The 15,370-nt window shown below is 47.9% G+C and overlaps 1 protein-coding gene across 1 annotated transcript in view; it reads right to left on the bottom strand.

Annotated features, from left to right (window-relative positions):
- Positions 1 to 15,370, bottom strand: part of znf609a (zinc finger protein 609a) — a 93,422-nt gene that overhangs the window by 3,928 nt on the left and 74,124 nt on the right. The window contains exons 4-8 of the mRNA XM_083666742.1: positions 6,806 to 6,893; positions 1,681 to 4,054; positions 999 to 1,443; positions 391 to 729; positions 68 to 146 (exon numbers count right to left, since the gene is read on the bottom strand). Coding sequence (XP_083522868.1) covers positions 73 to 146; positions 391 to 729; positions 999 to 1,443; positions 1,681 to 4,054; positions 6,806 to 6,893 — 3,320 coding nt within the window. The 3' untranslated portion in view covers positions 68 to 72. The remainder of the gene's footprint in view (positions 1 to 67; positions 147 to 390; positions 730 to 998; positions 1,444 to 1,680; positions 4,055 to 6,805; positions 6,894 to 15,370) is intronic.

Below are 15,370 nucleotides of genomic sequence, written 5' to 3'. Positions count from 1 at the left end.
ACAAGTCAAGTCTCTATTAACTATACAAGTAACAGCAATGGAAGTAAGGGGACCAATTCTGTCTTACCATTCTCACCTCCGTGCTGGGGGGTACATGGAGGGGGCAGAGGCTTGCTGACTGGCAACGATGGCTGATGAGGAAAGACCTGTTGGAGAGCAACACGTTAGAAAACACCTCCACATACTCTTGATTCAGTATTTCCATACTTGGCATTTATGTGATTATAGGTTATCATTGTGAAATACTTCACAAATAAAACTCATTACAATCATTATCATATTCATAAAGTCAATGTTACTCTCCTACAGTAGCCTATGTTTGGAAAACATCGGACATTTTGAGAATCTAAATAATACACTGTGAATGTTATGTGGGCTTCCGTCACTCACCTGTGGCGTAGGACAGGTCGTACTGTCCTGAGAGCAGCGGGTAGCCCAGGTGGTGATGCGAAGGCATAATGCGCTGCGAGGGTGAGGAGCGTGGGCGGTCCATGTCCCGCTCACGCTCGGCAACAACACGCTCCCGTTCGTGGGGGGTCTTGTCACTGACCGTGGGGGACTTGCTCTTATACTGGCTGGCGTGCTGGTGGAGGATGTCCAGGGCCTTGGACTCAGAGGTTGATTTGCCACTGACTGTGGGACTGGCACGAGAGGCCTTCTCGCCCTCCTCTCCCGGGCCCATCTTATTGCCATAGGGGGAGAAGGAGTAGCCCGCTGACAGGTAGGAACCTAGAGGTGACAAGAGTAGTTTAAAACAAAATCAGACAACATTTGGCCTGGACTATCAGCACTGGTATAAGACCACTTGCCTAATTAATACCTCCAATACCTGTCATTGAATAAGTATGCCTATTAGTATTTATTCATTCTGTTTGAATTGTCAGGAGGCAGTAAATCCTCTCTAAGGCTTACTGTCAGGAATATAAAACTAGATTATGTAATCTCAATAAAAAATCTGTATGAGAAGTAATACACAAGCTCCTTGTAGTGTCTTTTACCAGGGTAGTTCTGCATCATGACGGAGGGCATCCCACGGTAGCCGGGATGGTTGGGGTCATAGCCCTGCCCGTAGGCATAAGCTCCGTGCATGTAGGGCATGTAGGACTGGTGCTGTGCCAGGGGGTTGGAGAACTGCATGTGGGCAGCGGCACGTGGGTCCTTCCCTACCCCCCGGTGCTCCTCCGGAGCAGACGACGTCCGGGGCTCGGCCCCCTCTTTGCCCTCCTCCTTTGGGGTGGTGTCTTTGGACCGAGCCCTCTCCTCCTTGCCCTTCCGGTCCCTCTCTCGGTCTCGCTCCCTGTCTCTATCTCTATCCCTCTCTCGATCTCTGTCCCGGTCCCTCTCCCTGTCTCGCTCGTCCTTCCATCGCTCCTCGTCCTGAGGTTTCTGGGCCTCGGGGTACTTGTTAGGGTAGACATAGGGCCACAGCCGTGAGTCAGGCTCCTGAAAAGAGGGATAGAAGCAAAAGGAATCTTAGAGGACCTCAAGAGTTTAATAAAATAAAAAAAGCTATATATTTTCGTATTTCCCGAAATTTGGAATGCACTTATATATGAAGGTAAGAGAGAAAGAGATGATTTCACATTTTGCATGGGTGGCTTATTTTATTATATTTAATCTCTGCACTCAAAACTAAATAATCAGCTTGAATACAGTATGTTGTAGCTAAATTGCATTTACCTGTCTGTACCACATGGCCTGTTCCATAACTGAGGGCCTCCCTGACTCCATGCCAGCCTTGGGCTCCTCCTTCCCATGGTGCCCTCCCTCGCTCAGCTTAATCTTCAGCCCTTCGGCCTGCTGGGCTGGCGCCTTGGCATCCTCCCCCTTGGGCATAATAACTGACTTGGCCTGTTCCGAGGAGGACGAGGGCTCCTTGGACTTGCCCTGGGGTGGTCCCCCTTTGCCCAGGTCGGTGAGACTAGGGGCCTTAGAGAGGGTCGGAGGTACCGAGGCCTTCTGCTTCCACTCCTCCCCTTTCCCAGAGCCCTCTCGCTCCTTCCCGGCTGCGTCAGCCTTCTTCTCTGCGGCGCGGTGCTGCTCCACCGCTGCCTGCCGTTGCCGCTCCTCGTACTGCTGCCGGTAGGCTGGGTTGGTGTTCATCAGGTGGTTGTGGTAGGCCTGGTCAGGGTGGTACGTGTATGGGGGGACGTAGGCATACTGGTTGTAGTAGAGGGGCTGCATGTACATGTTGGAGCGCGGCTGGATGACTGAGGCCTGTTGTTGCTGCTGCTGTTGCCCCGAGGTGCCCAGCTCCGGTTTGCGGTCCTCCTGCTGCTCCGGCTTGGCCTTCTCCTCAACCGGCTCCTGTTCCTCCTCTTTCTTTACCTTCACCTGGGCCCCCTCCTGAAATGCAGCCCCCGTGGCGGACACCCCTGGACTGGGGTTGGTATAGTTAGGGGAGTAGTAGGCATCGTAGCCAGGGTAGTAGGGGGATTCTTTGCTGGGCGTCTGGGTGGGGAAAAGGGCCTTCTTGGCCCCCTCTCGGATGGCCTGGTCCTCAGATTTGACCTTGACTCCATCTACCCTGCCCTCCCCGTCCTCGCCTGCATCCGAGATGTCCGAATAGGCCGGACTGTTGGTCTTCACCGAAGAGTTGTCAGCTCCGTTCTGCGTGACCACGTGGAGTGGGGTGAGGGGCTGGGGCATTCCACCGCTCTCTATCCGGCTGGCGACGCCTATGGAGGGGCTGGGGGCGTTGTCTGTGAAGCTATAGATCTTGTCTGCTTCTGCCTTGATGCTAGCCAGCCGGCTCTGGTGGGGGTCCGAGGAGCCGTTCAGTAGCCCGTCACTCTTGCTCCCTGGGTCGGAGGATTCTGAGTATGGGCTCTTCCCCTCCTCTGGCTTTCCCCCCTTTCCCAGACCCTTGGGACTGTCCCCTTCCTTTACCACCTCCTTCTTCTTCTTGTCTTTCTTTTTCTTGTCCTTGGAGCCACTCAGGACAGGGTTCACAGATGAAGGGTCGCCTAGCGCTGTGGGCTTGGGCTGGATGGCTTTCAACTGGGGGCTCTTGGGGATGGACTGAACCACTGAACCCATGGCGGGGGAAGACCCAGGGCTGGCTGAGGGGAAGCCGGCTGCCTGTAAGGAGTAGAGCTGCTGAGTTGGTATGGCTGGAGCGATAGGGCGTGCTGACTTCATGCCCTTCTGGGCCAGTTTGTCTGCCTTGGAGCCACTGCCACTCTTCTTGGCCTTGTCCTTCTTGTCATCCATGCCGTCATTACTGGCCTCGTCCGTTAGGCAGGGTCCTTCCTCACAGCCATCCATGGCTATGCCCCCTGCCTCCGCGTCTGCCTCGCTGGCCTTCTTCTTACTCTGCTTGGAGCCAAACTTCCCAGAGGAAGGGGACGGGGTCTGGGCGTCGAAGCCCCTGCCCTTGGGCGTAACAGAGCGGGCTGGGGACAGGCAGCCCTTCTGGGAGATGGAAGCTCCATTGCAGCTGCTCGGGTCAGGGTGGAGAGTTGAGTCTTCCCCGTACTCACTGTCCCCATCCAGGTCCAGCTTGATGTCGTCGTCATTATGGGCGCGGGCCTGGTGGTATTTGAGACCATTGATGTGCTTGTACTTCTTGTTGCAGTTGGGGTGTGGGCAGTCAATAAGGACTGGCGAGGGGCAGTTGCGGTCGAGCAGTGGTGGGGGCAAAGGCTCAGTCTTGATGGTGGGAATGGGTAGGATGGCATGGGGTGGCAGTGGGGGCACTGATCCCCCGCTGTTGGAGTTGGTGCGCATGCGCTTGCTGCCCTTGGTGTCCTCAGAACTGGAGTTGGGCTCCATGTCAGACGCGGGCTTGTTTTTGCGCTTGTTGGCCGACGAAGGGCTGGCCTTGACATCCTCTGTGTTGCTGTTGGGGGGTGTGCGGCGCTCTGACGAGTTCTGGCTGCCCCGCCGGCCCTTGCTGCTGTTGGAGGCGGCACGTGTTTTGCTGCTGCCGCTGCCCTTGTTGTCTGAGGAGTTGCTGTTCTCATTGACGGGTGTGTTGCTGTTGGGCCTCATCCTCTTTCCCCGGCCTCGGCCGTTCCTCATCTCTAAATCACTGGTGGGAGATTCGCAGAACCTGGGAGGGTAGAGCAGAAACAGAAAATTAGGGCTATATGCCATCATCAACCTCCACAATAAAACCTTTTAGCCAGCTGTCCTCCTGAAAAGGAGCCAATACAACAATGCTGGATGTCAAACAATAGGAGGCAAGAATGGTGAGCCACTCAATAGTGCCCTCTCAATCCTGCTATTCTCATTCCATAGAGGGCGGCTAACAGGGATGCTGAGAGACACTCAGATGGGAAATGGCCTCTCTGAGTAATTCCACAACACTCCAATTCAGAGGAAGGTTTTTCATAGTGGGCCTCTGGAGAGGGCCTGACGTGCAGTGGATCCTGATCCTCTCATTATCCCCCCATCTCGACAGGCCCAGTGTGTTCTGACAGATCACCAAGAGCCATGGACTCAGCTGGATTAGGTTGGGGTGACGTGGCCGCTGATCAGATATGAGATAAAATTCCCCTTTACACACCGGCAGACAGGGAGAGGGTGAGGAGAGAGGAGGTGCAGAGCTCAATGAAAAAACAAGGCTATGCATGGGTAAGGAAAGTGCAAGAGTTTCCTTACTGAGTAAAGAGGTGGGCGCATGAGTGAGAATATGATTAGATTTACTATAATGACAACTGGCTATTCTACTGTAAACCACAAGAATTGTGAACCATTGGAGACAATGTGACTTGGAAAGGGGAGGGATGTTTTGTTAAATGCTAATAATAAAATGGCTTGAAGTGGAAATTAACTTGCTAATTAATTACTTTGAAAACACAAAGTTTGTGTAAAACAGAAAGCTGTGTTAATGAAAGACCACTACCACCAGTGCACTGTGGATTGTTTTCCTTCTTCTTATGGTCATGCAATTACATATCAGCTCTTTAGGATCTTAGAAACTGTGTTACATTGTGCTACCACAACTGATATGCAAAACCTTTAAAAGACCCCCTCAAGAGGGGTGAAAACTGTTGTGTCACGTGGTATACCTGGCAATCAGAACTGTTCAGGTAAATTCACACGATTACAAATAGACCGTCAACTTACTGCCAAGTAACTAGAACGTAAATCTGCCATCGTAACTCACATCAGAACCATAACGCTATCACAATACTCAATCCAAAACCGACCTGGCCTGTATTCATTCTCTGAAATTCAAGCCAATCCAAACATAATTAGTTGTTGGAGTATAAGGACCAGGAGGATAAACATGGATGAAAAAACACTGATGTCGTTGCATAAAGGCGCAAAGCCTAAGGGTACTGTCCAATATTATCAACAAATAACTTTGTATTTACGCGTTTATTCCTTGTCATTATCGCTTCACATTATTTTGTGCTTGTTTGCACTTGTTATTAAGCGTTATTGGCACTTACACTCACTGAGCACTTTATTAGGAACATCTGTACACCTTCTCATGATGGAAGTGGTGTAATGGTGTGGGGAATGTTTTCTTGGCACACTTTGGGCCCATTAATACCAATCAATCATCGCTTGAATGCCACAGCCTATTTGAGTATTGTTGCTGACCATGTGCATCCCTTCATGGCCACAATTTACCTATCTTCTAATGGCTACTTCCAGCATGATAACATGACAATGAGTTCAGTGTTCTTCAGTGGCCTTCCCAGTCACTGAATCCAATTGAACACCTTTGGGATGTGGTAGAACGGGAGATTCACAGCTTGAAAGTGCTCCTGAATAATCTGCAGGAATTGCGTGATGCACTCATCATGGACCACTTTCATGGACCAGAATCTCAAAGGAATGTTTCCAACATCTTGTGGAATCAATGCCACGAAAAATTGAGGCTGTTTTGAGAGCAAAGGGAGGCCCTACCCAGTGTTAGTATAGTGTTCCTAATAAACTGTTTTGTGAGTGTGTGTGTGTGTGCCCTGTTCAGGTGAACTTGTGGGTTGAGGTAGAAAATGTTAAGATGTAAGGATTTTCCCTTTGGGTCTTAAAATTTGCTTATTTTTCTGACCAAAATGGTTGTTTATTGATATAGTAATACTTATAACATCTATTTTCATCTTACAATTGTCAAATTTGACAGGAGGGTCATTAGATTGGTATTGATTATATTCCTAATGTAGAGCACAGCTGCATTCATAAAAGTGTTATATAAGTTTGATGTATTATTATTGTATATGATAGATAGACCAATCTCTTCAACTCTGCCTCCTGGGACACTGACTGTTTGTGATGGTCTGCTCCTGCAGCCCTATGATAAAGAGTGTTGCAGCAACACTATCATCCCCTGCAGCTCCTGATAATACAGCGGTTACATGTTTGTGTCGAGTCAAATACCTTACACCCCTTTACTATTACTAATGTACTGCTCAGAAACTTTGTAGCACAGAAATAAGGAAAGATGGAGAATATTGATAGCACTATACAAGGCTGTGCCACACAGCATCCAAGTCTTTGTGCACCATGGGGCACTATGACCCAGCAACACTGGGATGACCTCAGTCAGGGCATGTGTTGTGTAAAAGTCTGTGGAAGGCCTGAGTCTGACTCTGGTACCCCTTCACAGGATCGATGGCAGAGGAGAAAAATCTATTTCACCTCAGTGTTGCAATTCAAAAGCCCTGTGTCAGCGGGGGAAGGCTTGGAGACATTACCCAAGGATATTTCATTAATAATGACTGCATCTGAGCACAGAGAGCAACAATGAGGAAATAGGCCTCAAGAGGCCCTGATTACCAATATCTGTCTGCTTTTAAGAGTCTGTTCATATGCTGTCTGAACGTGTGCGTGTGTGTGTACTGTATACCTTGGTGGGGCCCAGTCGTGCCTGGTGCAGTCCAGGAGGGTGCCAACATAGGTCTTGTTTCTCCAAGTCACGTTCACTACCAGCATTCCTGAGAAAGAGGAAAGAGGGCACCATGAGAAACCAAAGTCCTTGGAGGACCTGTCAGCTCATAACTTAATTAATGTCCCATCATCGCACAACACATCATAAATAGTAATTCACTATAATATATTGCATATCATAACATAACAAATACAACAGCAACTACACAAAAACATGAAGTCACTATCATACAACTTATTGACCTTAAATTAATTCTTCAAAAGCACAACATGGAATACAAACCAAGGCAACATTATGTTCAATCAGAAATGCAATGCAATCTCAGAGCGAAGAGAACGGTATGACTGGTCAGTACTCATTTGCATGTGCTGGCTTCCCTGTTGGAACTGGTGCTAACAAACCAAGCCACACTCAGCTTCCCCACCATTAGAACAGAGCAGTTCCTGATCACAGGCCCTGGGAGCAGCAGAGTACACAGACGCCCATTTGTATGCAGCTGAGAGGCGGAAGAAAAAAACAAACAGGGGATGGTGTCCTCCATCTGACATTGGTGCTGCAGACTGCAGAGGCTCCACAGTAAAAAAAGGTTGTGTTTTTGTGTCGCGGAAGGAAACAGCTGAGGCATATAAAAGAGTTTCCCTGATCGTGAGCGCCCAGTTCTGTCACCTTCAAATTTGTCTCTTGAATGGTTTGTGCATCGGCTGGCAAACGCTTTGATGCTTACACAGTGAGTGGGGAAGTGGGAGGAAGACAGGCACTGATTTTTCTCTGCGTCTGGCTTTTGAGATTGCCTTTTGCTGTGTGAACACTAGGGGGCAGCTGGTATCACTAGATCTTTTATATATCACACACCCCATTTCATTGAGTCATTGGGGCATTGCCTTTCATAATTGACCTGAACTCAGCCGCCTGTTATGCCTTTGCCATTTTCCTCATAAACATCCGTCACTATGATTATGTTTCTAAACACAGCTGACTCTAAATAATGTTGCACTCGTTTTAACAATAGAATTATGGTTCAGTTTGAAGCAGGGAGGGTGTTATGAACTCAAAACCTTGGTCCAAAGCTTACAACCGGTGAAATATATTTTAGCTGTCATTGTGTACAGTGTGCCTTGTTTCTGTCCAAATAGCAAACAAGAGTTTTAAACATAACAATATGAAAAGCTTTGGGAACAATTATCCCATCTGCAAATATTTTGCATGACATTAGCTGTTGTTGGAGAGGTAACCATTACCTCTGAAATTGAACCCAGGTCCATTGCTTGGGCAAGGTGTAAGACAAACTAACCTCTGCCAATTCCATGTAATTTGCTCCAGCGTGCAATGTTATTTCAAATGGCACGCAACTGCGAGGGTTTAACACCAGGGTCTTATAAAGGAAGTCATAGTCTGAGCCAAGGCATTCAAATCTGACTCTGTCCATTTCTGAGCCCATTAAAAACCTCTCATGTAGTCCCCGAAATCACATAAGTGCTTTAAGCAGGTGAGGGAAGTCCCTGAAATCACATATATATCATAAAACACAGGTGGGGGTTGAAGTGTGTGAATAAGTGAATGTGAAAATATGTGTGTATCTGCAGAAAAAACAACAGTGGTAAAAAGCCTCATACAGTATTGCTTTTCAGCAGGTTAGGTCCGGACAAGCCTGCAGCCCGTTTAAAAATCCTCCCTTGTTGGTGACCTCTGTGTGCCAGCTAAGTCTTTGGAGGTAACTGGAGTCAGCCTGCATTAAAGCTACATGTCTGACAGCGGCTTGAAGGCTAATTCAGTTTTTATAAGCTCAGAGAGCTCGCCCTGCCCCGACTGGCTCCCTCTCCATTTTCCCTTAGACTGCAGTTGTTGCTGGAAATACTGCAAAGGTTTTCAACCTCCGCAGATCTGCAATGCCTTTGTTCTTATCCAAGTCTTTAACTTACCGCAGATAGACACTCATTAGAGCACGGACCGATAAGACTCACTCATCTAAACATGTGTTAACAAAATGAGATCCATACTTCCACCGTTGAGCTTGCAGGCCATTGGGGCTTAGTCTTAGACAGATTATGAGTTTAATTGTCACTGAAAAGATTACAAAAGGCGGGGCGGGGGCAGGGCTGTGGCTGATGCATTTAGACAATGAAAAACCCAGCGATGACTAGTCTCCATCTGTTCACAAGTTGGCTAACATTAGCCTAGCTTTAGCAGCAGGTGACCCACACACACAAGCATGGGGGAGATCATCAGTATTAACCTTGCTCACTTCCACACTACACACAACCTCAGGCACTGAACCTCCCCAGAACAGAGCAAAAACAGAGGAGGGGGAGGGGGGGGGGTGATACATGAAGTCTACATGGGCAAACAATACAATGTGTCAGTCTCTTTCTCTCAGTGTGCAGCTGTGTTTTCTCCTCCCAGCGAGCCTGGGGTTTGTAGGTCTTGTATAAGTGAGTGAGTCCTGGTGGAGAATGGCTCATTGTGGAGAAAAACCCAGGCTGTTTTTCATACTTGCGGTGTGGGACTCTCCGGGGCTGTTTTGCATACCTCTGTGCAGGCAATGCTTGCCAAGAGCAGCAAACTGGTGCAGGCAGACAAGCCCAAACTCAGACAACAGCTCTGCTCTCCCAGCTCTTACTCAACCAGAGTAACAGAGCAGATGATCTGATAGGGTTGGGAAGAAGCAGGGGCAGTTTCCTCCTTCTCCATGGATGAGTTGTATCACCTCTTTTGGACATTATACAGTAAAGTGTGTTAAGGAGTCAAGTGGTCTCTGTGAACTTATTACAGTTGGTAAAATGACTGGATTTAGCAGGTGGAAAATTGGCCCACTACCCCCCCCTCCTCCTTCTTGGTATCTTCCCCTCCCCCTCTGCTAAACTCATCTAAATTACCCTGGCCCCTATGAGTCAGACTGAGAAACACAGTGGCTAGAGAAGGAGAGTAAAATAGAAAGAGAGAGAAAAAAATAACACAGAACAAGACATGGAGATAGAAGAAAAAAAAAAAGAAAAAAAAAAGAAAAGTGAGAGTGAGAACAAGAAATTGGTAGAGAGAAAATATCAGAGTAAGAAGCATAGAAAGCAAAAGAGAGGGAACCAGCTGCCTCTAAATTTGTTTCTCAGTACTGTAGAGAACCTTGTAATTTCATATCCCCTTCCCTCCCACTGCCCCTACAGAGCAACAAAGGCCACCTCCGCTACCACCTCCTCCAGTCATGCTCCCCCGCTCCCTCCCCATTAAAGGCCTCCCTAATGGCAACAAAGAGCTGACAAGCTCCCAGAGGGAGCCTGGGGGTCCGGGGCCCCTCTCCTGCTTGGGTCACCAGTTTCATCTCCCCCTGAAGGTCTTTCATTAATGGGCGGGCATGGCCTACGTAATCCCCCCCCAGCCCTCCCTCCCCTGTGGTGGGTCAAGTCTGTAGGTCCAGAGGCCCCTCTGCAGTGACCCTTGCTCCCAGGCACCATTCTCATTTAACTCGTCATATTATATTTTTCCCATTCACTGACTGAAGGTCAAATAGAATAGAGTGGACAAAAGCCACCTATGTATAATGGAGGGAGGCAAAAAGTTGCCTGCTAGTGTCAAGTCACCCACCAGTGCACAGTCCCAGCGAGAGAAAGAGAGTTTATGCTCTTAATGACCGTTTAAAAGGCATTGTGTGTTGACTGCTTTGCGTGGGATTATTCAACATTTTCAACAGTGCTGATAAGAGGAGACAGGATTATGAGTGCATGATAAAGGCCTTAATCTGTGTACGCTCGAGTGAGGAGGGGAGAGAACGGTGCTGATCGATTGCAGGGATAAAGGAACAAAATCCTTTTCCAGTTAAATGGTAACTGATAAACTCCACCATGACTCAGTCATTCTGTGGCAGTGGATAACCCCCTCCTACACACAAACACACACACACAGTTACAACTGTGTTACCTTGACTTCGGCACTTGTTATGGGAGGCCTTTGATGCTCAGCAAAAGCATTGTGAACATACTGTTCCAACAAGTCAAGCATGACCAGTTTGGCACTTGGTAGGTCTCATGAATAACCCCAATGTGGATACTCAGGGCCCCAATTGTCCTTTTAGTTTAGTCGCTGGGAAATAATTAATCAGATGCACCCCAGTATCAAGTCAAATATTCAAAAAACAGCTGCTGTTTCTTAGTAAAAAGAGCAGCGCAAAGAATAACACCAATGGTAGCAACGGGAAATGTTTTTAAATTGGTAGATAACTACTGTAGGCTGAGCCTACTTTGACTTGCTGAGATATTTTGCCTGGACATTGTCTTATTGTTATCCCCAGTATTCGTGAGCTGCTCGGTGCCACTGCATTGTAACATACCGTATATAGCACATCATTTTACATGTAAACCATAGACTAAATACCTCATTGCCGAAGTGTGAGGCACGTTTCCCCAGGACTGTAGAGAGGCAGGACTGTGGAGAGGCAGTCCAGGAGAGACCAACCAGAAGCCGTGGGTAGAATTTTACACACAGGGACAGGGTGGCCTTGGAGTGTGTGTCAAAGGATGCGCCAAGTCACAGATCCGTGGACATCCCTCCACTTTTATATCAGACCTAATTAGGTTAACTAAAAAAAATTTCTTCATTCCACGCACATTTTACGAGACCATGGCTGACTGCCCACGAAATGCCTCTAATGGAATATCGAAGGACATCTACGCTTTCCTCTAAAATCGAGAGGTTATGTTGTCTAAACTAATAGGCACTAAACCTTGTGGTGATCGGTTGTACATTTTATAGAGCCTATCCACAGATATAGATAGCATCATATCAGTTTTCAAAAAAGCTTGCCCCTCCATGGAAAAAATACAATGCCCCCCTGCTAAGTATGTTCTGGCGCCAGACCTGGTAATAACTCACATTGAGAAAGTAGGCTAAGCTTCTTAAGCACTCGTTCAGCCTAAGAACAATTGAAAAAGGTCAAATAGCTAACATTAGCTTTGTGTAACATGTAGCGTAGGCTTACATGCACAATTTTTGTTTGTTGAACTAGTTTGGTTAGTCTTCATGTTAGCAATACCAAGTCAACTTTTTACTTAGAAACCAAATAATTGATAGTGTAACTAGAAAAAAACTTGAAAAAAACTTTAGAAACTAATAAAAAATTACTAGGGATTTTCAACCAGAAGCAGGAACTACATTTTGATGGCAAACTTCGCCTCCCAATTATACAATTATTAAATGCCAAACGACAACATATGTGATGTTGATGAGGTCTTGATCCCGTGGCCACGGTGACTGCCTCCTCTGATTATCCGGGTCACATGACCAGGGTGAGGGTCTCCCCCTAGTAATCACCACACTAGTCATTTAGCATAGTTGAGTGCCTCACCGAATGGGAGAGAGCAAGAGAAGAGAGCGAACTAACACTTCCCTCCCCATCCTCTCATTCTTTTTACTTCCCCTGAGGTTGTGATGTTGCCATGTGCTGTTTGTGATTTTGGGGGTCAGAGAAACACGCCCTTGTTGCTCCCTGTGGTAGTCCTGGGCCCGCTCTCACATTGGCAGAAGCACTGTTTGCCTAGTACCCACACAAAAAAAGTGGGCCTTCTCAAATTTCTACACCTTTATTATAACACAGTTCTCTGTTATTGCGTGGCAGTGTTACACTCCTTCCCCTTTTCTTTTAGGTAGCATAAAAAATAATGAAGTTGTCAACAAGGAAAAAAAAGAGCAGGGTTAGCCACTGGCCAGTGTCAATTTCCATTTCAAAACTGTCAAGTGCTGCTGAGGCTGGACTGAACTGGGCTGGACATATGCTGGGCCTGGCTTCCCGCCACCCTCGCGGCCTGGTCCTAGCCCAAGAATGAGTGAGAAAGACCATGGATGGAGGGAGGCTAGCTGTGGGCAGAGGGAAGAATGATAGAAAAAGAAAGAGAGAGGAAGAGCAGTACAGAGGCCAAAACCACAGGGCTGAGAGTGAGAGCAAAAGGGAAAAGGGCGGATGGTGGCTGAGCAATGAGCAGGCTGAGCCTGGAGCTCGTCAGACAGGCGGGAGAACTGGATGAAAAACTGTCTCTGCAGAGTATACGGCAGAACCCCCTCAGGGCTCCTCTCTGTGTGTGTGTGTGTGTGTGTGTGTTCGTTGTTCGGACCGACTTGCCTATGTAGAGTAGATATTCACGTCAAGTGCCCATCATCATTACATTCTTGGTTAGACGCACATGCTTTTTCTGTCCCAAGTAACATCTCCATGGAGTTCCTGACAGCCTGCATTGGAAGAGTGACATGCTGGAATCTATAGCTCAGAGCTTCTCAGCTAGGAGCCCAGAGCCTCCTCTTAGCAGGCTTAGCAACCAATTGTTTCAAACAGTATGGCAGCGCTCCAAGAATACAGATTTCCCTCCTTTGCAGCTTTCTCCACTGCTCAACTCTCCCCTTCCTTTCGCAAATTTTTCCACCACTCTTTGTCCAAACACCAGAAATTCTCCCGCTAGCTGGCGTGTGTTCAATGTTAATTTAATCTCCAAAACATAACACATTAAATCTAAAAATGGTAGCGTGCAGACGCCTGTAGTCAAGGCAACCCCACAGCAGGAGGAGAGTGGGTCTTGGCCGTTGCTCCTCTACTCTCATCACTCTGCCTGAGGTCTGCCACCAGGGCACTGGCATGGGCACCGCATTGGGTTGGCACACTGCTGCTAGGTTAGGCTGGCATGGAGCGTCAGGGCCTGTCGTGCCGTGAGAGGGAGTGCTGCCGGGGAGGGCTTTTCTGGGCGGCACTTCAAGAGCACTAAACCTTTAGAAGATTTAGAGCTGACATTTGGGCACGTCAGCATGTGGGGGCCTGGTAGGGCTGACGTTACACCAGCTCGACCCCACAGGGTCACGGCCCAATCCCTGCAGCATTGAGGGGGATTTCAGTTGCAGTGCCGATGCCAAATGCCATTCCTCTCCTACCCTCCCTCTCCTTCTGTCTTTTCCTCTCTCACTTCCCAGCATGCAGAGGGAGTTGTGTGGCAGTGTAGTAAATATGTGTGTGTGTGTGTGTGTGTGTGTGTCTCTGGGCTGGAGTGGTCAGGGGCGCCTTCCCTCTCTCCTGCCTGCACTTCAATCTGACAGGGCCAGCATGGGGCTGCTCATTGATCCACACAGCTCTCTATAAATACGGCTTGCTAAAAAGGTCAGCATTTGGTAGTCAAATTCCACTGCAAAGGTTGGCCCCTTTTAGGTGAGAATCAACATGCCTGTAATTAAAGAAGCTGGGGATATGAGACCAGGCTTTGAGTGGTGTAATTGCATCAATGAAGGATAAAAAGGAAAAAAAAAAGTGTATATTATATTGACTAATAATCCGTCTTGCACGACAGAGGGCATACTGTGTTTGATTTGCCTCCATTAACATGATCTTAAGAGGCAACTTTTAGGTAGGTAAAAATCCTACCCGGTCGACAACAGAAATCTTTGGATCCTTAGCTTCAGGCGACATCTTAATCCAGGCGAAGGCATGTTGAGGCAGATGACGTCACCACGGGGATAACCTTACCTCCCTCTCACTCGTCTCACTACGCTGCGTTTCTCCGGTACTAAAGCAGTACTGTTGAGCCTCTGTGTATAAGCCTATTGCTCATCTCACCAGCCCTTCTCTAAAGTTGCTCCCGGCACTTACGCTCTGCATTTGTCAGGTCGAGGGGGGGGGGGGCTGCTGGGTTATGATGAGACCTCGGGGACCGCACGGAGCACTAACACCGCATGAGTAACACGGCAGTGCCACAAACGAGGCACTGAATCACCACAGACAGAAAAGAGGAGGAGAGACTGGGAAGGGATGGGATTGACGGGGTAGGAGGATAAGAACCAGCTAGTTGCTCTCAGCTCCCAGTCATGCATTTCTCCTTCTTCTTCTTCTTCAGGGCTAGCTGTGAGTTAGTGTATTGTGTGTTCATCCAGCCCACTGCAGTGGGGTGATGGAATGCGTGGGAGCACACGGGCACGCTGCAGCGAAAAGCCTCCTGACCCTGGCCGGCGTTAAATCACTGAAATATGAATGCGCATGGCGAGCTGACCAGGGCCATTAGCGGGAGAATAAACGACCAGCGCGAGCTTTCAACCCTCAGGTTTTATGTTTACGCATTTCCTAAAAGGACCGAAGCCAGGGTCAGAATTGAAATGGGGGCTGGGGCAAATCATCCCACGAAAGTATTTATTAAAAAAAAAAGCCCTTCAAAAATGTAATAGCACTATAAGAAATAAGAAAACTAATAAACAGGTAGACTATTCCAACTGAGAAACAACTATTTGTAACACCTATTGCCTACTGCACGCCTGTAATAACATCAAGGTAATAAAGCCCCCTCCTCTTTTCTTCTCAGTTTGGTAGTTGAGTAAAGTTACTAGTTGGGGATGTAACGGTTTCCTCTTTAAAAGCTAACACAAACATTGTCAGAGTCAAAGCTTGCACTTCGAAGTTTGATCACTAACTGGTCGATGTCTACGACCAAAGAAGTCCACCATGCATTTCTGTAAATCACTGCATCACTTTTAGGAAACTAAATAACAAGAATGTGAATTTAGCCTACTTAT

Source organism: Argentina silus (genome assembly GCF_951799395.1).
Source record: "Argentina silus genome assembly, chromosome: 3".
Lineage (NCBI taxonomy): Eukaryota > Metazoa > Chordata > Actinopteri > Argentiniformes > Argentinidae > Argentina > Argentina silus.
Note: the sequence above shows the minus strand (reverse complement) of the source record. Positions and strands in the feature narration are given on the sequence as shown.